General features: G+C 43.7%; 1 protein-coding gene across 1 annotated transcript in view; it reads left to right on the plus strand.

Annotated features, from left to right (window-relative positions):
* Positions 1-3,844: 3,844 nt before the first annotated feature.
* Positions 3,845-27,747, plus strand: part of MCF2L2 (MCF.2 cell line derived transforming sequence-like 2) — a 251,181-nt gene continuing 227,278 nt past the window's right edge. Inside the window, exon 1 of the mRNA XM_010366223.2 lies at positions 3,845-4,071. Coding sequence (XP_010364525.1) covers positions 3,996-4,071 — 76 coding nt within the window. The 5' untranslated portion in view covers positions 3,845-3,995. The remainder of the gene's footprint in view (positions 4,072-27,747) is intronic.

Below are 27,747 nucleotides of genomic sequence, written 5' to 3' on the forward strand. Positions count from 1 at the left end.
GCGCCACCACAGCTTGCTAATTTTGTATTTTTAGTAGAGACAGGGTTTCTCCATGTTGGTCAGGCTGGTCTTGAACTCCCGACCTCATGTGATCCGCCCACCTCAGCCTCCCAAAGTGCTGGGATTACAGGTGTGGGCCACCGCGTCTGACCAGCTTGAGCAGGTCTTTACTGGAAGGGAGAGAATGGTCTACGTTTTGACTACACAGTTTGGTCCTTTACAGTGGCATCTGCAAAATGAGGCTAAAGCCTTTAGAGTGCTGTTGTGAGGCCTCAAAGGTGTTTGTAAAATGTCTAACATCATACTAGATACAGAACAGTCACTTGCTATATGGTGGTGGTAGTTGTACCTGACACTGCCTATCACAACCATAGCAGATGTTCAGTAGATGTGAGTGATTGTTAATTGGTTCACTGGAGAAGGAAGCAGGCTTTTCTAGCTTGTTTCTCTGATTTCGCCAGCCAAGATGTCTTAGTCTGTTTTGTGCTGCTGTAACAGAAAACCAAGGACTGGGCAATTTAAAATGAACAGAAATTGCTTTGGGTTATGGTTTTGGAGGCTGGGAAGTCTAAGATCGAGGGGCTGTATCTGGTGAAAGCCTTCATGCGGCATCATAACATGGTGGAAGGCATCACATGGGTGATGAGATGCCTCTTTGTGCTGTGGTTTCAATGTGTTCTCCAAAGTTCATGCATTGGAAACTCGATCCTCAAATGCAACAGCACTGAGAAAGAAGACCTTCAAGAGGTGATTAGGTCATGAGGGCTTTGTCCTCATTAATGAACACAAGGAGGCATAATATAAGAGATCATAATTAGGAAGGAGAAAAACAGGCAGAGAAGGTGGGAGGGTGGGAAGAAAGAAGACAGAAAGGATGTCAATGTTCATGAGAACAATAGAGACAATGACCATTTTCTTGGAAGAACAAGGAGGTATGAGATATTGAACACTATATGGTCATTATTTCTTCTTCTTCTTCTTCTTCTTCTTCTTCTTCTTCTTCTTCTTCTTCTTCTTCTTCTTCTTCTTCTTCCTTCTTCCTTCTTCCTTCTTCCTCTTCCTCTTCTTCTTCTTCTTTTCTTTGAGATGGAATCTCACACTGTCACCTGGGCTGTAGTGCAGTGGCACTATCTCAGCTCACCACAACCTCCGCCTCCCAGGTTCAAGCGATTCTCCTGCCTCAGCCTCCCAAGTAGCTGGGATTACAGGTGCCCACCAACGCGCCCGGCTGATTTTTGTATTTTTAGTAGAGATGGGGTTTCACCACGTTGGCCAGGCTGGTTTCGAACTCCTAATCTCAGGTAATCCACCCACCTCGGCCTCCCAAAGTGCTGGGATTACAGGTGTGAGACAATGCAGCCAGCCGATCATTTCTTCTTAATTCCAGTTATAGGATTTCAGAGCTGGAAAAGGGAACTTGGAGATCACAGAGCCATTTCCTTACTGCCCAGGGGAAGCAGTGAAGGCCCTGAGAGAGCAAGTGTCAGAGATAAGTGCAGAACTAGTTTCTGAGAATAGGTGCTGCCTGCTACATCTCACCATAACTCGAGCTCATTTATCTCCATGGAAACCTTTGAGGACTGTGAAAGTACCAAAGATGTGGGCAGCACTCTGAGTGTGATTTATTTCCTTTCTATCTCTTTTCTTTTTGTTCTCATTCTTAATCATAAGTTTCTCCTCCCTCCTTTTCCTCTCCTCCATTCCTTCTCTTCTTCCTTTTCATGATTCTCACCCATAAGGACCCGGCCTAAGCTGGGAAGTTGAGGTTACTGAATCTTCAAAGTGGCTCTGACACTCCCAGTCCAACATACCTTACATCATTGTCTTCTTTACAAAGCATTGGTTTCCACGGACCAAAACTCACAATTGGCTCTGACTGGGCACCAGGGTTCTGACTACTATCAGTAGGAAACATCTCATTTGGTTCCTTAAAAAACCATTGTGGAAACATAATTCAAAAGCTGCCTCCCCTCCTGTGGATCTTTAACTTTTTTTTTTCAGATGGAGTCTCATTCTGTTGCTCAGGCTGGAGTGCAATGGCATGGTCTTGGCTCACTGCAACCTCCACCTTCCAGGTTCAAGCAATTTTCCTGCCTCAGCCTCCCGAGTAGCTGGGATTACAGGCGCGTGACACCATACCCGGCTAATTTTTGTATTTTCAGTAGAGACGAGGTTTCACTATGTCGGCCAGGCTGGTCTTGAACGCCTGACCTTGTGATCTGCTCGCCGTGGCCTCCCAAAGTGCTGGGATTACAGGCGTGGGCCACTATGCCCGGACTTTTAACCCTTTTTTTAATCTCTTGCAAAAGGTGGTTGTGAAAATGGTTGCTCTGTGGCCGGGTATGATCACTCAAGCCCAGGAGTTTAAGACCAGCCTGGGCAACATGGTGACACTCCATCTCTAAAAACGAAAAAAAAAAAAGATAAGAAAAAGAAAATCCTTGCTCTGTTTTGCAGGCAGCGTGCAAAGTGCCAAACTTCACAGCGGGAAGAACCTCCTCTCTCCAAATCTCATGACACAGGTGAACTAACGTCGCTTCTCAACTACAGCCCACAATTGTTAGAGAAAGCACTAAAAAATACCCTCAGCCCCCTGGGATGGGTGACTACTCCTAGAATTTGGATCCAGGGTGTTTGCGGCTTGGCTTTTTACATATCGAAGAGGAAAGAGATGGCTGAGAACATCCGCATGGGTGGTCCCGCCACGCCACCGGCTGAGTATTCAGGGACTCCCGCTGTAGAAAGGATTCGGGGACAACCTGACCGAATTCCCATTTGCTCAGGTGTTTCCCATGGCGCTCTGCTGAACTGGGGTTAGTTTTTTGCTGCCAGTCAGAAAGTGTCTGGGCCCAAATAGGGAAACCACGGGATAATGGGCTAATGGGGAGGAGGACCGGCATGGAAGATGTGCCACAGCCTCTCCAGAACGTAGCACTGGCGCGCCTGACAGGTGACAGACGGAGCAGTGGCAAGGGCGCAGCTGCACCAAGGAAAAAGCCCACACAGGTGGTGAGCGCGCCCATGCGTGCCCAGTCATGTTGGAGCGCAGCCCGGGCGCTGGGCTTCCAGTGCAGGCGTGGCCAGCGGAGGTCAAGAACTGCGTGGAACAACCCCAAGGGGGGAAAACACACGCCAGCCGTCCCCCGGGTCAGAAGGTGGGGCAAGCAGCGGCGCCTCACCCAGCCTCCCGCTCCGGGTCCTACCGGATGGCGGCACCTCTTCGGGTCAGGCCCCTTCTCTCCGCTGCTCCTCCGCAGACACCGCACCGGGAAGAAGGAGGGGCGGAGACCCGGCCGGCGCGCGTCTGGTGATCTCGACCCCTGTGCGGCTGGAGCGCCTCAGTCGCTGTCTCCCCGCCCCACGGTTCCGAGTAGGAACCGTGAATCGCCCCTACTCCAGGGGCTGGAGCGCGGGCTCCCGGCAGGGAAAGGGGCGCAGCGTTCCCGACCCCCAAACAAGCGGCGCTTGGGCGCGTGCGCGCCTCCGGGAGAGCCCCGGACGCCACCTGCGGGCGGGAAGAGGTGGGCTCCGGGGAGTGGGGCGTGGGGCGGGCCGCGCAGACGAGCAGCGGCCACCTGCCGCCCGCCCTGCACCCGGCGAAGCATCCCTCACCTCACAGTCCCTGGAGGCGGCGCCGGAAACCCGGCGGCCAGGACCGCGATTCTGGAAGCCCCGGCCCTCGCCCAGCCGGAGGAGCCGGGACGCGGTTCCGGCGAGACTGGCGACTTGCTTCCTTTTGCAGAGCGGCCGCTCCCCTCTCGGTCCAGCTGCGACGCTGGGAAAGCGCCAGACTTGGTCTGTCACAGTAGCCCCCGCGAGGCGTGGCGAGGGAGAGCTGGCAGCGGCTGCGAGGGACTCTCGATTCTTGACTGGAGAGCCAGGAAGAGGGCGAGGGCAGAGCATCCTCGGGCGGAGATGCCTTTAAAAAATCATCCACAGCAGCGGTAGAAACAGTTTTGTTTGGCTTTATTTATACGGAGTGGTTTTTCAGTGAAATGCTGTCTTGCTTAAAAGAAGAGATGCCCCCTCAGGAGCTCAGCCGGCGACTGGCCACAGTGATCACTCATGTCGGTAAACAAAGCTTTAATTTTTCCTGCGTTTTATTAATGGCGGGTGAGGATGGTCTCTGGGCTTAGTCTGTTACTCCCTGCCTCACCCGGGGCAGCGCGCTCCCTGGGGGCTTGCCCGGCATCTGGGCCTCGCTGTTCTGGGTCCTGCCTGCAGTGCCCAGCCGGGGGCATCCCTGGGGCGCGCCGCCGGTGGGAGTCGGGGGGCCGAGGCTGGTGCCTTCACCAGGTGGTTGCCAAGTCCGTTGAGCTCCAAACCGAGGGCTGCTGCGCTGTTACCATCCGTTAGCTGCTTCTGACGGGAGTAGGGTGGGTGGGAAGTTATGTTCTGGTTCTGGGGATAGTGAGGAAGGAGAGGGCATAAGAGGAACGAATGCCAGTATTTTTCAGCATAAATGACTGCCACGCCACTGAAGGCTTGTTTATAAGAAAGTGCAGGAAGAGGCAGGTTAGATGGGAGCGCTCCTGCGCAGCCCGGCCCCTGGGCCTGTTACTGTGCTGCCTGGAGGCATCAGCACACCCTTGATGATCCCCACTAGAAACCTCTGCAAGCCAAGGAGACTGAGCAATATTAATCCTCTTCCCTGAGTTGAAAAGAGGAGCAAAACATTCATTGCTTACTCCTGAAATAAGGTTCGTGATGGAACGTCAGGCCCCACAGACTAAGGGAAAGAGGACATTGAGGCATTTCCCAGTTTTATCTTAGCACTTTCTTCCCCAGGTCTTCCCTGGACCTCCCTCAATAAAGACACACATTCAGGTTCAGAACCTTTGGATGTGGGCTACTGGAATTATCGGGATCATTTTCTGTTGCTGACTGCGCTTGGAGGTCCCCCATGAATGCAAATCAGCTTTTATTGATAAAGCCAGGAACTATTTGCCTTCGTTTTCTACACATTTGTGAAAGCTGCTTTCTTGGTACTTGCATGTTAAATATTGCCTCAATTAGTCCGGTGTGTTTGCTGTAATAATCACACACATCTCAAATGATACACTTGTGAGGACAGACTTTGTAAAGATGATTTATATGGGAAGGCCCAATTTTGATAATTCAGGTTTAGAAAAAAGTTTCTGGTGCCAAATGTGGGCACTGAACTTTTAAAACAAGAGATCAGTAGGGTCCTACCAGGTAAGGTTGAATGTGAAATATTGCTGAAGGCAGTGTGAAATAAGAGGAAAAAGAACTTGTAATGAAACAGAATTTAGAATCTGAAATATGATGAAAGCTGAAATGATTGTGCTAAAACCCAGCGCAGGCATGAAGTTGTGGTATAGAGAAAGAGCAGTGGGCTGGGGGTATGACTGTCTGGATTTGAATCCTTCCCTGGACAAGTCATTTAACCTCAGGTTGAAAAACAGGAATTTTAATAATACTTTCCCACTCAGCTCAAAGGCTATTTTTGAAGATAAGTAAGATAATGTGGGTAGAAATACTGTGTACACTGTGATTATACAGACATTCCAGTTATTGGACATATCCCTGGTCCCTCTGTCACGCCACTAAAGATCTTTGGTAGGTTACTGGGCCTGTCTCAGGGCGAAGCCTCCCATCTGTTAAACAAGGGGGTTGACCTGGTTAATTTTAACTGTCCCTCCTATTTCTCTGGAGCAGGCTGTTCTTGAAATCTGGCAGGCAGTATTCCTTGACTAACACTTAGCTGCCTGTGGCCCCCAGGCTATGGTATTTTCTTGCCTACCTTGCTCCCTCCCTCCTTCCATCCACATAGGAATTTGTTGTAGTTTCTGCTCTCAGCTTCTGATGACCCTTGGCTTTTGTGTGCTTTGCAAGATTCTGTCTCCTCATACTTAATCTAATGAAACCTGTGAAATGGGTGGAGTACTCATTAGGAATTGACTCAGAGAGGATCATCTTTTTTTTTTTGAGATGGAGTTTCACTCTTGTTGCCCAGGCTGGAGTGCAATGGCATGATATCGGTTCACCCCAACTTCTGCCTCCTGGGTTCAAGTGATTCTCCTACCTCAGCCTCCTGAGTAGCTGGGATTACAGGCATGTGCTACCATGCGTAGCTAATTTTTTTGTATTTTTAGTAGAGACGGGGTTTCTCCATATTGGTCAGGTTTGGTCTCGAACTCCTGACTGCGGGTGATCCGCCCACCTCAGCCTCCCAAAGTGAGAGAGGATCATCTTTTAAGGTTTCAGGGGGAGTGAGTGGCAGACTCAGGGCCGGAAGGTTGCTCTTCATATCCCCTTTTGGGGGACCTCAAGGTGGAGGGGGGCGTTTCTCTAACCCTGCAACAGCCTCTGCCTTCACGGAGGGTCACCTTGGGTAGCCAGTGGCGCTTCTCAAGGGTGGATTGACTCTATCCTTGCCTGTTCTTTTCAGATATTTCCTTATCAAGTAGCTTCTGAGGAGGTGATCATGAGTTGGGGAAGGTTTGAGAGGTGCTTGGAGCAAGCCTTTGGGTTAGAACATTCTCCTGGTCCTATCCTAGCCACTTTCCAGGGTAGCCACACTGTCTTCCGTATTCACTCAGCTTCCTCTGACCCTGAGTCAGTTTCTCCTCCAGCAGGGGTTTCTGCTCTTTCTACGTCCCTTAGACTTGATAATTGAGTCATCCCTCCTCACTCCCATATTTCCAGAAGTGTCTTGGCTGCTGTTGATTCAGTTTCTGAAATACCTCACAGCTTTTGTCCCTCATGTTCATCCCCACTGCTACCTGCGTCAATTCTACTTCAGAACTTCATTTCCTTCTACCTAGCCATTGTGCAAACCTCCTGTCTCTCTGTGTCTGCCTCTGATCTATGCTAGGAGTCAAACAAACACGACCCTCTATATTACAAAGCTTTTAATAATACCTGCACCTAGTCATTCTCTGCAGCCTAAGATACAAGCTCTTCACTGTTTGGCCTATAAAGTTCTAGTTTTGTCCCCTAATACTTGAGATTTCTACACCTGTGGTTGGTCAACTTGAACTCATCAGTTCTTTGGCTCTGTCCCATTATGTTTTCCAGCCCTTTTCTCACCTCTAAGTATTTGCACTTTTACCCCCAACCTGGAAAAAGTCTTTAGTATATTTCTCCTCACAGAAATAGTACACATCTTTGAAACCCAGTGCAGTGCCATCTCCTTCATGATGTCGTTTCTGATCTTGCTAGTGGGACATGATGACTCCTGACTCTGAATTCCAAAGTAAACTTTGTTCTTTTCACATGATGCCTATCATACTCTCCCTTGTATTATGGTTACTGGGTTATTCGCATGCTTGTTTAACCCTCTCTGCTTCTAGACTCTTCATTACTTATGAAGAGTCTTATGTATCCCTAGATAGCCACTTAACACAGGGCCTCACTCTGAGGAGATGCAGAATAAATGTTTGCTGAATAGGTGAACGAATGATTGTGTTTTGGAATGGAGCTGGAGTACTGAGTACCAGGCAGTTTTTACACTTTTAAGGACAGCTATAAAATATTTGAAGATAACTATTTGGTTTCCAAACCCCCATTTGAAAGGAAATGTGAAGCCCTTCGTGTGTTCTTCATGTGGTGTGCTTCACTCTAGGGGCCTCCTTCTTTGGATTTTGTCCATTTGTCAGGAACTCTTATAAAATATGTAGTTCACATGTGAACACATGTCTAGATGTGTTTTTATCCATGCAGGACACATGTAGGACCATCCTTTCCCCTTAATTCTGGACCGTAGAGTCACATTGGTTTATAGAATTACAGTGTCAGAAAAGTGTTGTTTGATTTTCCCCATCCTATCCCTTTCAGTTGTTGAAATATCTGCAATATATGTGGAGGTGCTGTCAAAGTAATGTGGACTATCTATGAATGCATCTGAAATTGCTCTAGGATTTTGATAGGGCACATATGGCTCACACGGGGGCTTCCAATCACTGGAAACCCACAGTCATCAAGATGGGCCATGTCGCCGGGCACGGTGGCTCACACCTGTAATCCCAGCACTTTGGAAGGCTGAGGCAGGCAGATCACCTGAGGTCGGGAGTTCAGGCTGACCAACATGGAGAAACGCTGTCTCTACTAAAAATACAAAATTAGCCAGGCATGGTGATGCATGCCTGTAATGCCAGCTACTTGGGAGGCTGAAGCAGGAGAATCGCTTGAACCCGGGAGGCGGAGGTTGCAGTGAGCTGAGATCGCACCATTGCACTCCAGCCTAGGTGACAGAGCAAGATTCCATCTCAAAATAAATAAATAAATAAATAAATAAAATTTAAAAAATGGTCCATGTCAGTAACCCCCCATAGAGGTTTTGCATTTCCATCCTGGCTCACTTTCCACCTTGCTACCTCATATTAGAAGTGATTATTTTACATTTTGATCTTATCATTGTTCTAAAATGACTTCATATGTTTGGCTACATCCAATTACCTGTGAAGCAGAAAAGAATATCTTTTGAAACATTCCTTATATAATTGGAGATTGGATGGGTGGCTCTTTTGGTGACAGAGGCTCTAGGAAACTGATCTGTAACCCAGGTTGCTACTTCTGGGACACAGTCAGCATTGATAACATGCAGCCAGAAGAATACTAAACTGAGGAATTCAGCCCATGGCTCATTATTAAACAATGTTGTTAGCAGCTGAAATGTCTAGGGTCCATGCCTCAGCTGTTAGTACTGAAAGAAGAGTCTAATTAGAGTAGGGTGTCTACCTATGTAACAAACCTGCATGTTGTGCACATATACTCTAGAAAAAAAAAAAAAAAAAAAAAAAAAAGAGTGGGGTGTCTGCTACTCAGGTGGGAATGTGCCCAGTGGGGATGGCTGGACATGTTCCCCCATCTGACTACACTTGGGCTATTTTTCCATTAGGCTCTGTAGACGCTGTGCCTAGTGTTCACAGACTCTTCAAGGCCTACTAAAAATGTTTGAACCCTAAAAAAAAATTGATCGACAAATTTAAAAGTGCAAAATAAAATTTAAGAAATGTTTAAATGTCTACAAAAGCTCTCTTGCCCTTAACATTTTGTTACATTTAAAAAGAAACAGTTGTGGAGTTGGAATTCCATTTCCAGAAATGCCAGTGCGAAGAGTCGCAATTCCTCAGTGAAGCAACCGTACTTGTTGAAAATTATTTTAAAAGCCAACCTTCTAAAGTCTCTGGAAGTTGTTTGAAGGGCATGCAGCAAATGAAAAAAAATACATTTATTCAAGAAAATCTACTAAATCTTGGTAAGAATAGTGAGTGTCCGTGGTACCTGAGTATGACCTGCTCTCTTCTCATCCTTCCCAGCTCCTCTCTCTCAGCTTTCAGTGAAGGGATATAGTCCCTTGCCAGGAGGGGCAGGTGTCCAGCATTTCTCTTCTCTAACTCCAAGTTACTGAGGCCAAGTTCCTGGAGAGCCTCCAGCTGACAGGTCAGGGTCTACTTCCTTCCACCTAGCCCCCATTCATAGGACAGAAGCTTTATCCCAGGTGCAGCAGGCTGAGAATACTGAGAACTGGTTGCTTTTGCCTCAGCTCCCTCATAAAATGGAGGTTCAACATTGAGAGAGGCAAGCCAAGACCAGTCTACTACCCTGGCCGAGATTTTGCCTAGAAGTAGAGACAGTCTGGAAGAATAGAAGGTTTGAAGTTCTCCCCAAAATAACTGACTTTAGCTAAAACAGAGTATGGGAAAGCTCAAGTCTAAAGGCATTCTTGAATACAATGGAGATTTTGAGAGCAAGAAATTAAGAGGAGCCTGGTAGCTTTGTGAGAGCAACAAGCTAAACTATAGGCCACCTTGTTTATCAGAGACTCTGAACCAGGGAAAGAGGCAGCTAAGAAGAACCTTACTAGAATTATAAGGAACCTAAAGATTGGCCTCAAAAAATATCTTTGCCTGAATTTAATTGAATAAGACTGGAGCAACTTTATGCCCCAGGGCATTGTTGAAAACCATAGAGCCAACAGTAGGTAGGTGGAGTTGAACAGCTGAGTATGATATCAACAAAGGCAGACAGCAGAGAGATCCGAAAGGGAGACAGGCAGTACAACTCTGTTAAACCCACACAGACGATGGGCACAACCAAAGCAACACTGTCTGAGGAGGGACATGAGTGTCTTTACACTTCAAGGGAAATATACTTCATTAAAACAGTCAAGCTATGTCACTAAACAAGCAAACAAACAAAAACAAGCCCCAGAGATGGGGAGAAGAGGAATCAGTATTCGTGGTTGCTATAGTATATTACCTCAAATGTCCAGTTTTTAATCAAAACTTATGAGACCTTCAAACAAACAGGAAAGTGTGACTCTTAAATAAACAAAAAGCAGGCATCAGAAACTGCCTGTGAGAAAGCCCAGATGTCAGATTTAGCAAAAACTTCAATACAGCCACAATAAATATGTTCAAACAGGTCAGGTGTGATGGCTTATACCTGCAATCCCAGACCCAGGCAGGAGGATCGCTTGAGGCCAGGAGTTCAAGACCAACCAGAGCAACATAGTAAAACCTTGTCTCTATAAAAAACTAAAATAACTGAAATTAAAAATTTACTAGAGAATCTTAACAGTGGATTGGAACTGGAAGAACAAAGACTCAAGGAATTGAAGATAGACTGATAGAGATTATGCAATCTGAAGAAGAAAGAAAAATTAATAGAGTCTTAGAAAAATGTGAGATACTATTAAGTGCACCAATATACATGAAATGTAAAGAGAGGAGCTAGAGGAGGAGCAGAAAAAGTATCAGAAGAAATAATGATTTAAAAAATTCCCCAGATTGATGAAAATCATTGTACATCAAAGAAGCTCAATGATGTTCAAGTAGGATGAAGGCAAAGAGATCCACACCCAAACACGTTATTGTAAAAATGCTGAAAGTGAAGGATGAGACAATTTTGAAAGAAGAGAAAAAAGACTCATCACATACAAAGAAACTTTAATAAGGGTAACAACCAACTCTCATCAGAAACGATAGATGCCAGAAAGCAGTGGTGTGACATATTCAGAGTGCTAAAGAAAGAAAATTGTCAACCAAGAATCTTATATTCAGCAAAACTATCTGATATAGTTTGACTCTGTGTCCATACCCAAATCTTACCTTGAATTGTAATTCCCACATGTTAAGGGAGGGACCTGTTTGGGGGGTGATCAGATAATGGGAGTGGTTTTCCCCAGGCTATTCTTTTGACAGTGAGGGAGCTCTCACAGGGTCTGATGGTTTTTAAAAGTGGCAGTTTCCCCTGCATGAGCACTCTCTCTCCTGCTGCCTTGTGAAGACATGCCTTGCTTCCCCTTTGCCTTGTGTCATCATTATAAGTCTCCTGAGGCTTCCCCAGCCAGGTGAAACTGTGAGTCAGTTAAACTTCTTTCCTTTATAAATTACACCATCTTAGGTTGTATCTTTTTTCTTTTTTTGAGACGGAGTCTTGCTCTGTCACCCAGGATCACTGCAACCTCCCCCTCCTGGGGTTCAAGTGATTCTTCTGCCTCAGCCTCGCAATTAGCTGGGATTACAGGTGCCCGCCACGACACCCAGCTAATTTTTGTATTTTAATAGAGACAGAGTTTCACCATATTGGTCAGGCTGGTCTTCAACTCCTGACCTTGTGATCCACCCGCCTTGGCCTCCCAAAGTGCTGGGATTACAGGCATGAGCCACTGCGTCTGGCGAGGTTGTATCCTCATAGCAGTGTGAAAACAGACTAATACAGAGAATTGGTACTAAGAGTGGGGGTGCTGCTGTAAAGATAACCTGAAAATGTGGAAGTGACATTGGAACTGGGTAACAGGCAGAGGTTGGAACAATTTGGAGGACTCCAAAGAAGAGAGGAAGATGAAGATGTGGGAAAGTTTGGAACTTCCTAGAGACTTGTTGAATGGTTTTGACAAAATTGTTGATAGTGATATGCACAATGAAGTCCAGGCTGAGGTGGTCTCAGATGGAGATGAGGAACTTACTGGGAACTGGAGTAAAGGTCACTCATGCTATGCTTTAGCAAAGAAACTGGTGGCATTTTGCCCCTGACCTAGAGATCTGTGGAACTTTGAACTTGAGAGAGATTATTTAGGGTATATGGCAGAAGAAATTTCTAAGCAGCAGAGCGTTCTTTTTCTTTTTCTTTCTTTTTTTTTTTCTTTTTTCTGAGACAGAGTCTCATTCTGTTGCCCAGGCTGGTATGCAGTGGGATGATCTCAGCTCACCGCAACCTCTGCCCACCAGATTCAAGTGATTCTCATGTCTCAGCCTCCCGAGTAGCTGGGACTACAGGTGCATGCCACCATGGCTAGCTAATTTTTGTAATTTTAGTAGAGATGAGGTTTCACCATGTTGGTCAGGCTGGTCCTAAACTTCTGACCTCAAATGATGCACTCACCTTGGCCTCCCAAAGTGCTGGGATTATAGGCATGAACCACCATGCCCGGCCACAGTGAAGCATTCAAGGCTTACTCTGAAAGTGTTCAGTTATATGCTTTCACAAAGAAATGGTTTGAAATTGGAATTTATGTTGAAAAGGGAAGCAGAGCATAAAGGTTTGGAAATTTTGCAGCCTACCTGACATGTGGTAGAAAAGAAAAACCCATTTTCTGGGGAGGAATTCAAGCTGGCTGCAGAGATTTGCATAAGTAATGAGGAGCTGAATGTTAATACCCAAGACAATGGGGAAAATGTCTCCAGGGCATGTCAGAGACCTTCGTGGCAGCCCCTCCCATCACAGTCCCAGAGGCCTAGGAGGAAAAGATGGTTGTATGTGCCAGGCCCAGGGGTCCAGTGCTCTGTGTAGCCTTGCGACATGGTGTCCTGCATCCCAGTCACTCCAGCTGCAGCTGTGGCTAAAAGGGGCCAAGGTACAGCTCAGGCCGTTGCTTCAGAGGGCGCAAACCCCAGGCTTTGGCAGCTTCCATGTGGTGTTGAGCCTGTAGGTGCACAGAACAAGAGGTGAAGTTTGGGAAACTTCCTGTATTTCAGAGGATGTATGGAAATGCCTGGATGTCCAGGCAGAAGTCTGCTGCAGGGGCAGAGCCCTCATGGAGAACCTCTGCTAGGGCAGTGTGGAGGAAAAATAGAGTCCCCACTGGGGAACTGCCTAGTGAAGCTGTGAGAAGAGGGCCATCATCCTCCAGACTCCAGAATGATAGATCCACCGACAGCTTGCACTGTGTGCCCGGAAAAGCTGCCGGCACTCAACACAAGCCTGTGAAAGCAGCTGCGGTGGCTGTACCCTGCAGATCCACAGGGATAGAGATGCCCAAGGCCTTGGGAGCCCATCCCTTACATCAGTTTACCCTGGATATGAGACATGAAGTCAAAGGAGATCATTTTGGAGCTTTAATATTTAATGACTGTCCTATTGGATTTCAGACTTGCGTGAGGCCTGTAGCCCCTTTGTTTTCGCCAGTGTCTCTAATTTGGAATGGGAACATTTATCCAATGTGTGCACCATCCTTGTATCTTGGAAGTAACTAATTTGCTTTTGATTTTACAGGCTTATAGGCAGAAGGGACTTGCTTTGTCTCAGATAAGACTTTGGACTTGTACTTTTGAGTTAATGCTAAAATGAGTTAAGACTTTGGGGGACTATTGGGAAGGCATGATTGGTTTTGAAATGTGAAAAGGACATGAGATTTGGGAGGAGCCAGGGGTGGAATAATATGGTTTGGCTCTGTGTCCCCATCCAAATTTCATCTTGAATTGGAATCCCCACATGTTGAGGGAAGGAACTGGTAGGAGGTGATTGGATCATGGGGTGGTTTTTCCATACTGTTCTCATGATAGTGAGGGAGTTCTCACAAGATCTGACAGTTTTATTTATTAATTTAATTTTTTGAGATGGAGTCTCACTCTGTCACCCAGGCTGTAGTGGAGTGGCACGATCTCAGCTTACCACAAACTCTGCCTCCTGGGTCCAAGTGATTCTCCTGCCTCAGCTTCCCAAGTAGCTGGGACTATAGGTATGCACCACCACACCCAGCAAATTTTTGTATTTTTAGTACAGATGGGGTTTTGCCATGCTGGCCAGGCTGGTCTCGAACTCCTGACCTCAGGTGATCTGCCTATCTCAGTCTCTCAGAGTGCTGAGATTACAGGCCTGGCCACAAGATTTGATGGTTTTAATAGTAGCAGTTTCCACTGCACACTCTCTCTTTCCTGCCACCTTGTAAACATATGCTTTGCTTCCCTTTCACCTTCCACTATGATTGTGGGTTTGCTGAGGCCTCCCTAGCCATGTGGAACTGTGAGTAAATTTAACCTCTTTCCTTTATAAATTATCCAGTTTCAGGTAGTATCTTTATAGTAGTGTGAAAATGGACTAATGCAGTATCTTTAAGAAATGTAGGCAAAATAAAGACATTCCTGGATAAACAAAAACAGATAAGTAGTTGCTAACAGATCCACCTTTTAAGAAATACTAAAGGAAGTTATTCAGGCTGAAAGCAAGTGACCCCAGGTGATAATTCAAATCTATATGGAAAACAAAGCATCAGTAAAGGTAATTATGTGATTATGAAAGACACTGTAAATGCATATTTCTTCTTTGTTCTCGTAACTGATTTAAAAAGCAATTATGTTAGATAAAAGTACAGGTGGTCCCCAGCTTACAATGATTCAACTTACAAATTTTTGACTGTACAATGGGTTTATCAGGATGTAACTTCATCATAAGTTGAAGAGCTTCTTACAACTTATGATGGGGTTACAGTTTCTACTGAATGAATACAGCCATCCCTTGGTATCCAAGGGGGATTGGTTCCAGTAACCCCCAGTGCATACCAAAATCTTTGGTTGCTCAAGTCCCTTTTATAAAATGATATAAATGGTTAACCTATGCACATCCTCTTGTATACTTTAAATGATCTCTAAATTACCTTTCTTTCTTTTTATTTTTTTTGAGACAGAGTTTCACTCTGTTGTCCGGCTGGAATGTAGTGATGTGGCGTGATCATGGCTCACTGCAACCTCTGACTCCCTGGTTCAAATGATTCTCCTGCCTCAGCCTCCCGAGTAGCTGGGATTACAGGCACGCACTACCACGCCCAGCTAAATTTTTTTTTTTAATTTTTAGTAGAGATGGGTTTCACCATGTTGGTCAGGATAGTCTCTATCTCCTGACCTCAAGGTCTGCGCACCTCAGCCTCCCAAAGTGCTAGGGTTACAGGCGTGACCCACCACACCCAGCCTGATTTCTAAATTACTTATAATACTTAATACAATATAAATGCTATGTAAATAGTTGCTCTACTTTATATTTAGAATTTGTATTTTTTTATTGTTGTATTGTTTTTTATTTCTTTGAATAGTTTTGATCTGCAGTTGGTTGAATTCATGGATACAGAGCCCACAGATACAGAGGGCCAACTATATTGCTTTTGCAGCATTATAAAGTTGAAAAATCATAAATCAAACCATCATAAATTAGGGATTGTCTGCTGTGTTGCCAGCATTAAGTGCATTTTTGACTTACAATTATTTTGGCCTATGATGGCTTTATCAAGACATAACCCCATTGTAAGTTGAGGAGCATCTGCATATAATGTACTGTTGGGTCTATAATATTCAGTAACATCATATATTTAACGAGCACAGGGGAAGTGGGTAGGAGAAAAGCTGCATTTGGAATAAAGAAATGACTCCAGAGGGTAGTTCAAATCCGTAGGAACAAATGAAGAGAACCAGGAATAGTAAATAAGGTTAATATTACAAACTATGTAAATACACACTGTTCTCCTTTCTTGTCTCAGATTCTATAATAAACATAAAATTATATAACATACTAATTATAACAATGTATTGTTGGATTTATAACATACGTAGATATACTATGTATAACAACAGCAAAGTGGAAAGAGGGATTAGCACTATATAGAAGTAACATTTCTGTATTTCAGGTTTAATTAAGTTAGTATAAATCTGAAGTAGATTTTGATAAGATGTATGTGATAAACTGTAGAATAACCACTAATAAAATAACTTAAAATATATAATGAAAATATTATCAAAGGAATTAAAATGCTACACTAGAAATTTTTTTTTTTTGAGATGATGTCTCACTCTGTCGCCCGGGCTGGAGTGCAGTGGCCGGATCTCAGCTCACTGCAAGCTCCGCCTCCCGGGTTTACGCCATTCTCCTGCCTCAGCCTCCCGAGTAGCTAGGACTACAAGCGCCCGCCACCTCGCCCAGCTAGTTTTTTGTATTTTTTAGTAGAGATGGGGTTTCACCGGGTTAGCTAGGATGGTCTCGATCTCCTGACCTTGTGATCCGCCCGTCTTGGCCTCCCAAAGTGCTGGGATTACAGGCTTGAGCCACCGTGCCCGGCCTAGAAATTTTTATTTGATGCAAAAGAAAGCAGTAAATGAAAAAAATTGAGATATAGAGAAAACAAAACTTAAAATGACAGACATGGATCCCACTATATCGATAATATTAAGTGCAAATGGATAAATGATCTAGTTGAAAGGCAGAAATCGTCAGGCTAGATTTGAAAAATAAGAGCCAACTATATGGTGTCTCCTGGAGACACACTTTATATTCAAAGATACAATTAGTATATTCAAAGGTATATAAAAGTAAAAGGATGGGAAAAGATGTATGATACAAATTGTAACTATACATGATGATGTATGTTATAATGATGATAGTAATATCAGATAAAGTAGACTTAAAAAAAGTCACTAGAGATAAACAAGGATATTTTATAGTGACAAAAGGGTTAATCTATCAGCAAGATATAATAATTACAAACACCTAAAAACAGAGCTCCAAAACACATGAAGCAAACACTGACAGAATTGAAAGCAGACATAGAAAATGCAACTATTGCCTGACTGCGGTGGCTGACACCTGTAATCCCAGCACTTTGGGAGGCCGAGGTGGGTGGATCACTTGAGGTCGGGAGTTTGAGACCAGCCTGGCCAACATGGTGGAACCCGGTCTCTACTAAAAATACAAAAATTAGTCTGGTGTGGTGGTGGGCACCTGTAATCCCAGCTACTCGAGAGGCTGAGGCAGGAGAATCGGTTGAACCCGGGAGGCAAAGGTCACAATGAGCAGAGACTGCACCACGGCACTCCAGCCTGGGCAACAGAATGAGACTCCGTCTCAACAACAACAAAAAATTCAATTCAACTATTAAATATAATAGTTGGAAACTTCAGTATGTCACTTTCAGTAATGTGTAGAACCAACAGGCAGAAGATCAACAAGGAAATGGAAAACCTATACAACACTATAAATCAACCAGGCCCAACACAGAATACTCCATTCAGCAACAGCAGAATATACATTTGGAACATTCTCAAGTGTTCCAAGGAACATGGAACATTCTCCAGGACAGACCATATTCTAGACTCTAAAACAGCCTCAATAAATGTAAAATGATTGAAATTATACAAAATATGTTCTTTAATCAATATGGAATGAAATTAGAAATCAACAACAGAAGGAAATGTGAAAAATTCACAAAAATGTGAAAGTTAAGTAGCATGCATATAAAGAGCAATGAGTCAAGAACTCACAAGGGAAATACTTTAAGATGAGTGAGAATCAAGACACAACATACTCAAACTTAGAGGTTGCAATGGGAGCAGTGCTGAGAGAGAAATTGATAGCTGCAAATGCTTACATTAAAAAAGAAGAAAGATCTCAAATCAATAACCCAATCTTCCACATTTAAGACACTAGCCGGGCACGGTGGCTCACGCCTGTAATCCCAGCACTTTGGGAGGCCAAGGTGGGCAGATCACAAGGTGAGGAGATCGAGACCATCCTGGCTAACATGGTGAAACCCTGTCTCTATTAAAAAATACAAAAAATTAGCCAGGTGTGGTGGCGAGTGCCTGAAGTCCCAGCTACTTGGGAGGCTGAGGCAGGAGAGTGGTGTGAACCCTGGAGGCGGAGCTTGCAGTGAGCTGAGATTGTGCCACTGCACTCCAGCCTGGGTGACAGAGCGAGACTCCATCTCAGACACTAGGAAAAGAAGAGCAACCTAAATATAAAGTAGGAGGAAGAAAATAGTGACGATTAGAGGAAATTAATGAAATGTAGAATAGAAAAGCAATACAGAAAATCAACAAAATCAGAAATTGATTAATTGAAAAAATGAACAGAATTGATAAACCTTTAGCTATAGAGTAACAAGAGAAAAAAGAGAAGACTTAAATGACTTGAATGAAAGAGGGGCATTTCTATCATCCTTACATAAGTAAAAAGACTTGTAAAGGAATAATGTGGATAACTATATGCCAACGAATAAGATAACCTAGATGAAATGGACAAATTCCTAAAACTATACAAACTACCAAAAATGACTCAAGAAATAGAAAATCTGAATAGACTTATAACAAGTAATTTTTTTAAAAAAACTTTAAAACTAGTAATTTTTTGAAAACTTACCCACCCACACAAAAAAGTTCAGAACCAGATGGCTTCACTGGTGAATTCTACTAGCCGTTTAAAGAAGAATTAGTACCAATTGTTCACAAACTCTTCCGAAAAATAGAAGAAGTGAGAATACTCCACAACTCATTTTATGAGGTCAGTATCACCCTAATACCAAAACTAGAGAAAAATGCAACAGAAAGGCAAACTATGGGCTAAATCTCTTATGAATATACAGTTGACCCTTGAACAACATAGTTTTGAACTGTACAGGTCCACTTATACATGGGTTTTCTTTCTCCTCTGCCACCCAGAGATAGCAAGACCAACCCTCCTCTTCTTCCTCCTCCTCAGCCCACTTAAGGTGAAGACAAGGAGGGTAAGACCTTTATGGCGATCCACTTACACTTAATGAATAGTAAATATATTTGTAAGGGGTAATTGGAAGGACAGCCGAGGAAGGAATGAGGCCAATAGACCCAAGTTCAGGCAAGCTGATTTATTGTCAGTCCTGCCGGGCTACCTCCTGACAAAAGCGGAGGAGGCAGCCCCACTTATAGACTACAGCAGGGCTTTGCAGGGCGAGGAACTGGGCCAGGGTAGGGGAGCTGAGTCGGGGGTGCAGGCGTCTTGACCGCATCCTGGAGATGTTTTTGCCAGCTTTGTTTTGCGAGGTGAGCAGACATGTTAACTGCATCCTGTAACTGCTTGGACAGTTACTGGAGGGGTCACTGATGGAGGGGGCGCAGTTTGTCTTTAGCCCTGAGGGAGCTATGCGGAGGTCACAAAGGACTGCATCGTAAGACCCATGGGAAGGGAGGGAAATAGCCTGGTTGGGGTGACCCTAACTATATTTTCCCTTATGATTTTCTTAAAACATTTTCTTTTCTCTAGGTTTATTATAAGAATACAGTTTATAATACATATAACATACAAAATTTCTGTTAATCAACTGTTAATGTTATTGGTAAGGCTTCCAGTCAACAGTAGGCATTAGTAGTTAAGTTTTGGGGGAGCCAAAAGTTATACAGGTATTTTGAACTTTGAGGGATTTTGGCACCCCAGCTCCCACATTGTTCAAAGGTCAACTACAGACACAAAAAGCCTCAACAAAGTTCTGGCACCAAATCCAGCAACATACAAAAAAGATTATACACCATGATCAAGTGGGATTTTTTCCTAGGAATTTAAGATTGGTTTAACATCCAAAAATCAATCAATATAATACAATATAATACATTTATCAATAGAATAAAGGGGAAAACCCACATAAGCATCTCAGTAGAGGCAGAAAGGTCATTTGACAAGATTCAACACCCTATCTTGATAAAAAACAAACACTTCTAGGAGTAGAAGGAAGTTTCCTCAACCTGATAAAGGGTGTTTATGAAAAGCCCACAGTTAACATCATAGTTAGTGTTGAATGACTGAATGCTTTCCCCCAAAGATCAGGAACAAGACAAGGATGTCCATCCTCACCACTTCTATTCAACATTGTACTGGATGTTCTAGCCAGAGCAGTCAGGCAAAAAAAAAAAAAAAAAAGAAGAAAGAAAAGACATACAGATTGGAAAGGGAGTAAAACTATCTGTATTTGCAGATGACATGATCTTGTATATAGAAAATCCTAAGGAATCCACTAAAAATACTATTAGAGAAAGCCAGGCATGGTGGCTCACGCCTGTAATCCCAGCACTTTGGGAGGCTGAGGTGGGTGGATCACTTGAGGTCAGGAGTTGGAGACCAGGCTGGCCAACACTGAAACCCCGCCTCTACTAAAAATACAAAAATCAGCTGGACTTGGTGGCTGGTGGTTGCCTGTAATCCCGGCTACTCAGGAGGCTGAGGCAGGAGAATTGCTTTAACCTGGGAGGTGGAGGTTGCAGTGAGCTGAGATCGCACCACTGCACTCCAGCCTGGATGACAGAGGGAGACTCTGTCTCAAACAACAACAACAACAACCAAACAAACAAACACAATTAGAGAAGAACCTACAAGTAGCTGTGAATTCCCTTTGCAGTGACTCCTAGGGGCTCAATTAGCTGTGAATTCCCTTTGCAGTGACTCCTAGGGGCTCAGTATGCTCCCATTAGTCTAGTCTCACTCAGTCTTATACAATTAATTTAAAACTTTTAGGTGATTGCTTCTTATTTGCTTATATGCATTTAAGAAAAGTTATGATTTTGTAGTTTATCTGGTTTTTTTTTTTTTTTTTTTTTTGGTCGTTGTTGTTAGGGTAGTATTGAGCCTCCTTCTAGCATTCTGGCTTCTAGTGGAAGCAGAATATCATCTTGGGTTTTTAACCTTCTGTGCATTTCACAGAGAAAACATAATTCATGTATACAGCCTTCCTTCATCATGGCATTTTCCAGCATGTTACAGTGTTTGCCATACTACGACCTTTGCAAGCTATACCAGAAAACTGGGTCTCAAAGTTTTTCTCTGTGTTTAGCCAGATGTCAAGGATCTTGAATGTTAAACAACTGTAGTTCATTTTCAAGGATGCTAAGCTTGATGAAAATACTTCCTATCATTTGTTATCCAGGAACCAACTAAGGCAAGGACCTCTGATGTCAGGGAGTCTGGGTAGCTGGCCTCTTATCAGGGCTTCCTGTACTTCTCAGCTATGGCCACAGGCCATCCTTTGTGCTCCAAAAGCTCATGTGTGTTCCTTATAAAAAAAAAAATGCTTCAAGTAGCCTAACATTTCTGCAAAAAATTACACTTAATTAACATAGCTAATTTAAAAATCTTTGCCAGATACTTGAAATCACTGAGGATCAAAATGGAAATGGTCCTGCTTGTTTGGAATTTTTCTTTGAAGGGTGAGGCTGTTATCACATTGGCTTCCCTTTGGGTGTTAGTGAATATGACCCAGCCAGAGGACCTCTGAGCTCAAATATGGCACCATGGGCCAGCTCTTCCCAAATGAGTGTAAGTGCCCTTTCTGCTTATTGTGAGAAATGGGGATTGATTGATTTTAATGAGTCTGAAAAGGAAGACTATCTCGTTGTCATGGACTTGTGAAATTAAAGCACTTAGTTCATATTGACAGGCAATAATTATTATAATAAACTTAAGAGATTTTGGAATTTAACACACTGACATTACCAAAGACATGCATATTTAATTCAAATTAACAAAGCCAAAAAAAAAAAAAAAAGCTCCTTTTGGAGCATCTTGCTGGTAAGTGGCAGGACCAGGATTTGAACTCAGGTGGTCTTGGCTTCAGAGTCTGAGCTCCTGACCACTGCTATTCCATGCTGAGTGCTCTCCAGGCTATGAAGCATCTCACAGAACCTCGGAGCAGGAGGTCCCCCTGGGCCTCATCAGCAAGGTGTACAGTCAGGAGCTAAGACAGCTGTTCTCTCTCTGGTGTCATCTGGTCACTGTGCTCTGCTTCCCTCCTGTGTCTATACCATTCTTCTGCCTTTCTATGCAGATCAGCTCTTTATTCACCTGTGGATTTAGAGGGTGGCTGGGTATTGGCATGGGGGTAGAAGTCCTCAGGGAAGAGGGCTTTGAGGTGAACAGTCACCCTAAAACAAGTCTAATAACCTGGGAAGTGCTGGCCTTATGCTTTCAACTTTTAGAATTATTAAGAATGTAAAATACTTAGGCAGTTTCATGGGCTGGCCCTGGGAAAAATAGGAACCTTGCCCTATATTCAGTGTGCCACCTCCCCTATGTGACTACCTAGGTGCTTGGGCACCATAACTACATTAAGATGTCACTGGTCAATGAACGGATGGTATTTAGACAGCACCCACCACGACGAAGGCACTGGGCCAGGCATATGGCCCACAAGCTGTCATGGGGAGAGAATTATGGGGAATCTGAGGTCCTGAGCTCTTAACACCAGCTGAGTCACCCATGGGTCCCTGCTTTATCCAGATAACAAAGGATCTGAGGGGTTTGGAGAGGATGCTTGTAGGCCACTGGACTGGAGGGGAGTTCAAGGCCCAATCTGATAGGTATATTAAGAAAGACTGCAGAAAGTCACAAGTTGATGCTTGATCAATTGCCAGGACAGATAGTGCTGTGAGAGTTTGGAGGCAGAAGTTATTGTGAGCTTCAGTGATTGGAGACAGCTTCATATGAGATGTGACTTGAGCTGATCTTGAAGGAAGGAAAAGATTTAGGTAGATGCAGGGGGAAAGCTATTTAATTGGCAAGATAAAGGGAACAGCCACTTTTAGAAATTGCATTGGTCTTGCTGCACTAGTTGTCCAATTTACTGTAGTCTCTGCCTAGGCCTCCATGGTCAATAACCCTTCCCTGGACGACAAAGCTCAACAGTGAGCTTTGCCTTGAAAGAAAGAATGACCTCAAGCTTGAAGGCAGATCTGTGGTGTCTCATTGTTTTTCCTTCCTCATATAGATCCTTTTCTAGGAGTAAGAGATTGGAAACACTAGAGGATATGGAAATAACATTTAAAATGATGTTATTGGCTGGGTGCGGTGGCTCACGCTTGTAATCCTAGCACTTTGGGAAGCCAAGGTGGGTGGATAACCTGAGGTTAAGAGTTTGAGACCAGCCTGACCAACATGGTGAAACCTCGAGTCTCTACTAAAAAATATAAAAATTAGCCAGGCATGGTGGTGGACACCTGTAATCGCAACTACTCAGGAGACTGAGGCAGGAGAATCACTTGAACCCAGGAAGTGGAGGTTGCAGTGAGCCGAGATCGCACCATCGCACTCCAGCCTGGGCAACAGAGCAAAAACTCCATCTCAAAAAAAAAAAAAAAAGATGTTATTTTAGCTACCATTTATTTCCTGCCTTTTAGTGTCACAAGTTGTGCTTTTTAAATGTACATTGTTTATTTAATTGAGTTTAATGGTAAGTGCAGTCTGTTTATATGGAGGAGAAATTTGAGGCTTAAGCAGGTTAGGAAGCTTGCCCAAGGTCATAGCAAGAGGAAACGTCAGAATCGAAAGTCAGGTCTGGCTGGCTTCAAGGCCTTTGAATGCTCATATTTGGTTTAATTTCACCTGACAAAGTGATATATAAACCAGCAAATGACAGAAGTGCTATTACTGAGTTTTGAAAAATCTTTTGAAAAAATTGAATAGAAAATGAAAGCATTAATCCCTGAATCTAAGTATTTTATGAGTCCCTCGAAAAGTTGACTTGTTAATAGTCACTTTCTTCCAAAGAAAAACCGTTAACTAAAGCTAGAGGATTTACTCTGTAGTCTTTAAACATGCAGAAGTAATAAATACATAATTCTTAAATAAGGATAAGCCTGTTAAGGAAGAGATGTTTAGGACTGTTGCCTAATTGCACTTCCCATGCTAAGCTCTAGAGTCTTAAGCAAAAAGTCTAATAATCTAATAAAGTTATAACCTCTCATTATCATGGCAAGGTGGCAGCACCACTATGCACTTTTATTTAGTATAGAAGACTCTTTGTATTTAGAGGACTTTACTATGAGGGGGTTGTAAGTACAAACGGTATGCATGTGGACAAACTACAGGTGTTCAAAATGTTTGAGCACGGAGGCTTAGAAGAGTTGCCTCTGGATTTCTTTGTTCAGTTGTCTGAGCTTAGCCCCTGTCCAGCCCAGGTTTTGGATTATGTGTCTGTTTTTTTCTACCTATTGTCAGATCAGTTCACATTCATTTTAGCTTTCTGTTTCTATACCCTGGGAAGCTAGAATTAATTAAATTGCTGCGGGGAAGGAGGTCCTTCAGCCTGTTTCTCCTCTTTAATCCCCAATTTAGGACTAACCACGGCCGGGCATGCTGGCTCACGCCTGTAATCCCAGCACTTTGGGAGGCCGAGGCGGGTGGATTGCGAGGTCAGGAGATGGAGACCATCCTGGCTAACATGATGAAACCACATCTCTACTAAAAATACAAAAAATTAGCCGGATGTGGTGGCGGGTGCCGGTAGTCCCAGCTACTTGGGAAGCTGAGGCAGGAGAATGGCGTGAACCCAGGAGGCAGAGCTTGCAGTGAGCCGAGATGGCACCACCGCACTCCAACCTGGGAGACAGAGCGAGACTGCGTCACAAAAAAAAAAAAAAAAAAAAGACTAACCACATTTCCTAAAGGCCTGTGGGAACTGGGCACTGGGCCAGGGCTGAGGATGGGGTATGAAGGAGTGGGGATAACCCCTGCCCATGGCCATAGGCCTCTGAGGGCCAGAACCAGGCCACCGCCTTCACTGCTGCAGCTGCAGCATCCTGCGCAGCTCCTCAGGTAGGGGCCCTGGAGGAATGAATGAATGAATGAATGTCCTTCTGGAGCCTGCAGTCTAATGGGGAGGTAGATGTTAAGCAAACATAAGACAGTATTTAGGCAAAGTCAGCCATCATTCCTAGGTCACTGGTGGAGTCCCAAGCCTCCCAGGTTCTCTTTCATCATTGGGCTGATCTTGTGGTCTCCTGGCCTCTCTGCTCTGGGCTCCAGTTTTCATTGACTGCCTTTCTTTTGCACTTGGTTGGTTCAGTTGTGCAATCCAGCTCTTTCTCCCAGTGTCTCAAAAATCATGCACACGGAAGATCGGGGGTTGCAAGGTAATTTTCCAAAGGTGGGAGAGCAAACAGAGCAAACAGAGCCTGTGTCTAGCAACATAGACACTTTGAAATGGAGCCGGAGGCATCTTTGTGTTGAAAGTGTCCTCTGGCCACCCTAGCACCTCAGGGTTTCACAGCCCTTACCCTCACCAATTTACTGGCACCTCCCATACCCCATAGCACCTTTCTCTTTCCTCTTTTTTCTCCCCCACCAAGAAGAGGATTTGGTGCAGGACCTAGACTAGAATGACAGGCCTAATGAACTCTTGCATTCTCAGCCTCCTATTCTTCATTCCATTTTATTTCTATTGCAGTGTTTATACCTCTAGTCTTGCTTGCAAAGGAGGAACAAGCCTGCAGGCTATGAAATGGGATTTTAGACCTTGACATATGGTGCAGAAATGAGAAGGAAAATTCCACTACACAAACCTCGTATGTGAGGTGGCCATTTTCTCCCTCAGTGCCTTGGGAAAACTGACCCAGATTTTAAAAAGAAAGATCATGTTTTCTGGTCATTTGCTGTGGGCTTTGCAGTAGAATCTAAAAAATAAGCAGAAGAAAGAGGGAGGAGAATGAGCATTATGTGATATTTCATAAGGGCTTTAAAAACTGTTTATAAAACTAACATATCATTCGTATTTAAGGTTTGGAAGACTCAAGATGTCAATTCTTCCCAAATTGATCTATAAATTAAACACAACTTCAATCAAAAATCTGTTACGTATTTTTGTAGAAATCAAGAATCAGCTAAGAGATACTATAGTAGGCAAAAAGAACTATAACAATTTTTTTTAAAAAGAGCAAATTTGGAGGATTCACATTACCTAACTTTAAAACTTACTTTAAAGCAAAGTAATCACAACAGTGTGGTATTGGCAAAAGGATAGACATATGGATCAATGGAGCAGAGTAGATAATCCAGAATAGTACCATACAAATATGGCCAAATGATTTTTGTCAGAGGTATAAAGGCAGTTCAATGAAGTATGATGTAATGGCAGTTTCAACAAATGGTACTGGAACAATTAGACATTTATGTGCAAAACAATTGAACCCTTACCTATACCTCACCCCATATAGAAAAATTAACTCAAAGTGGATCATGGACCTAAATGTAAGACCTAATTAGAAATCTGTTAGAAAACATAGGAGGAAATCTTTGTGACCTTAGTTGGTTACCAAGACCAAAAGTCTGATTCATAAGGAATTTTGATTTAAGTTAGATTTTGGTAACATTGACATTTTTTTTTCTCTGCAAAATATACTGTTTAGAGAATGAAAAGACAACCCACCAACTGGGGAAAAAAGATTTGTGAATAGGCTGGGCATGGTGGCTCACGCCTGTAATCCCAGCACTTTGGGAGGCCAAGGTGGGCAGATCACCTGAGGTCAGGAGTTTGAGACCAGCCTGGCCAGCGTGGTGAAACCCCGTCTCTACTAAAAATGCAAAAATTAGCCGGGCATGGTGGTGCGCACCTGTAGTCCCAGCTACTGGGGAGGCTGGGGCAGGAGAATGGCTTGAACCTGGGAGGCGGAGGTTGTAGTGAGCAAGATCACGCCACTGCACTCCAGCCTGGACAAGAGCGAAACTCTGTCTCAAAAAAAGAAAAAAGACTTGTGAATAGCCTATATGACAAAGGACTTGATCCAGAATGTATAAAAAGAACTCTCAAACTCAATAATAAAAAAACTCAAATGACCCAATTTAAAAATGGGCAAAAGATTTGAATGGATACTTTATCAAGGAAGATACAAGATATACAGATGGTAAAAAACACGTGAAAATATGCTCAATATCAGTAGTCATCAGTGAAACTGCGTACCTATTAGAGTGACTTAAAAAAAATGACAATACCAAGTCATGGTGAAGATGACAAGGGACTGGATATCTTACATGCGCTGTCGCTGGGAAGGTTAAATGGTACAGCCATGTTGGAAAACAGTTGTCAGTTTCTTATAAAGTTAAACATACACTTAATATACGACTTAGTAATTGCAACCCAAGAAAACAAAAACTCATGGTCACTCAAAAATCTGTTCATGAATATCTATAGCAGTTTTATTCTTAATCACTAAAACCTAGAAACAGGGCCAGGTGCAGTGGTGGCTCATGCCTGTAATCCCAGCACTTTGGGAGGCTGAGGCGGGCGGATCACTTGAGGTCAGGAGTTCAAGACCAGCCTGGCCAACGTGTTGAAACCCTGTCTCTACTAAAAATACAAAAATTAGCTGGGCCTGGTGGCTCACCCCTGTAATGCCAGCTACTCAGGAAGCTGAGGCATGAGGATTGATTGAACCTGGGAGGCGGAGGTTGTGGTGAGCCGAGATCATGCCACTGCACTGCAGCCTGGACGACAGAGCAAGACCCTGTCTAAAAAAACAAAACAAAACTGGAAGCACCAAGTGTCCCTCACTGGGGAAGTGATCAACTGTGGTACATCTGTCCAGTGGAATATTCAATAATAAAAAGAAATGATTTATTGATACAGATGATAATATAAATACATCTGACATGTATTATGCTAAGGTAAAGATGTCAGAATCAAAAGGTACATACTGATCTTCTATGATTTTGGGAAAAGGTAAAACTATAGGAGTGCAGTGATTGCCAGGGGTTAAGGGTGGGTGAGTGGTTTGACTGCACAGGGGCGATCAACTATACTGTATCCTGATTGTATTGATGCTTAAACAACTCTGTGCATTTGTCAAAACTCATAGAACTGTATCCCCAAAAGAGTGACTTATACTATTGGTTAAAAAAACAATTTTAAGAAGAATTAGCAAAGAAAAATAATACAGAAAAAATAATACATGCTCGTTGTTCAATATTTGGAAAATACAGAAAAGTACAAGAAAGAAAGTCTATAAT

Source organism: Rhinopithecus roxellana, chromosome 1 (genome assembly GCF_007565055.1).
Source record: "Rhinopithecus roxellana isolate Shanxi Qingling chromosome 1, ASM756505v1, whole genome shotgun sequence".
Classification (NCBI taxonomy): Eukaryota; Metazoa; Chordata; class Mammalia; order Primates; family Cercopithecidae; genus Rhinopithecus; species Rhinopithecus roxellana.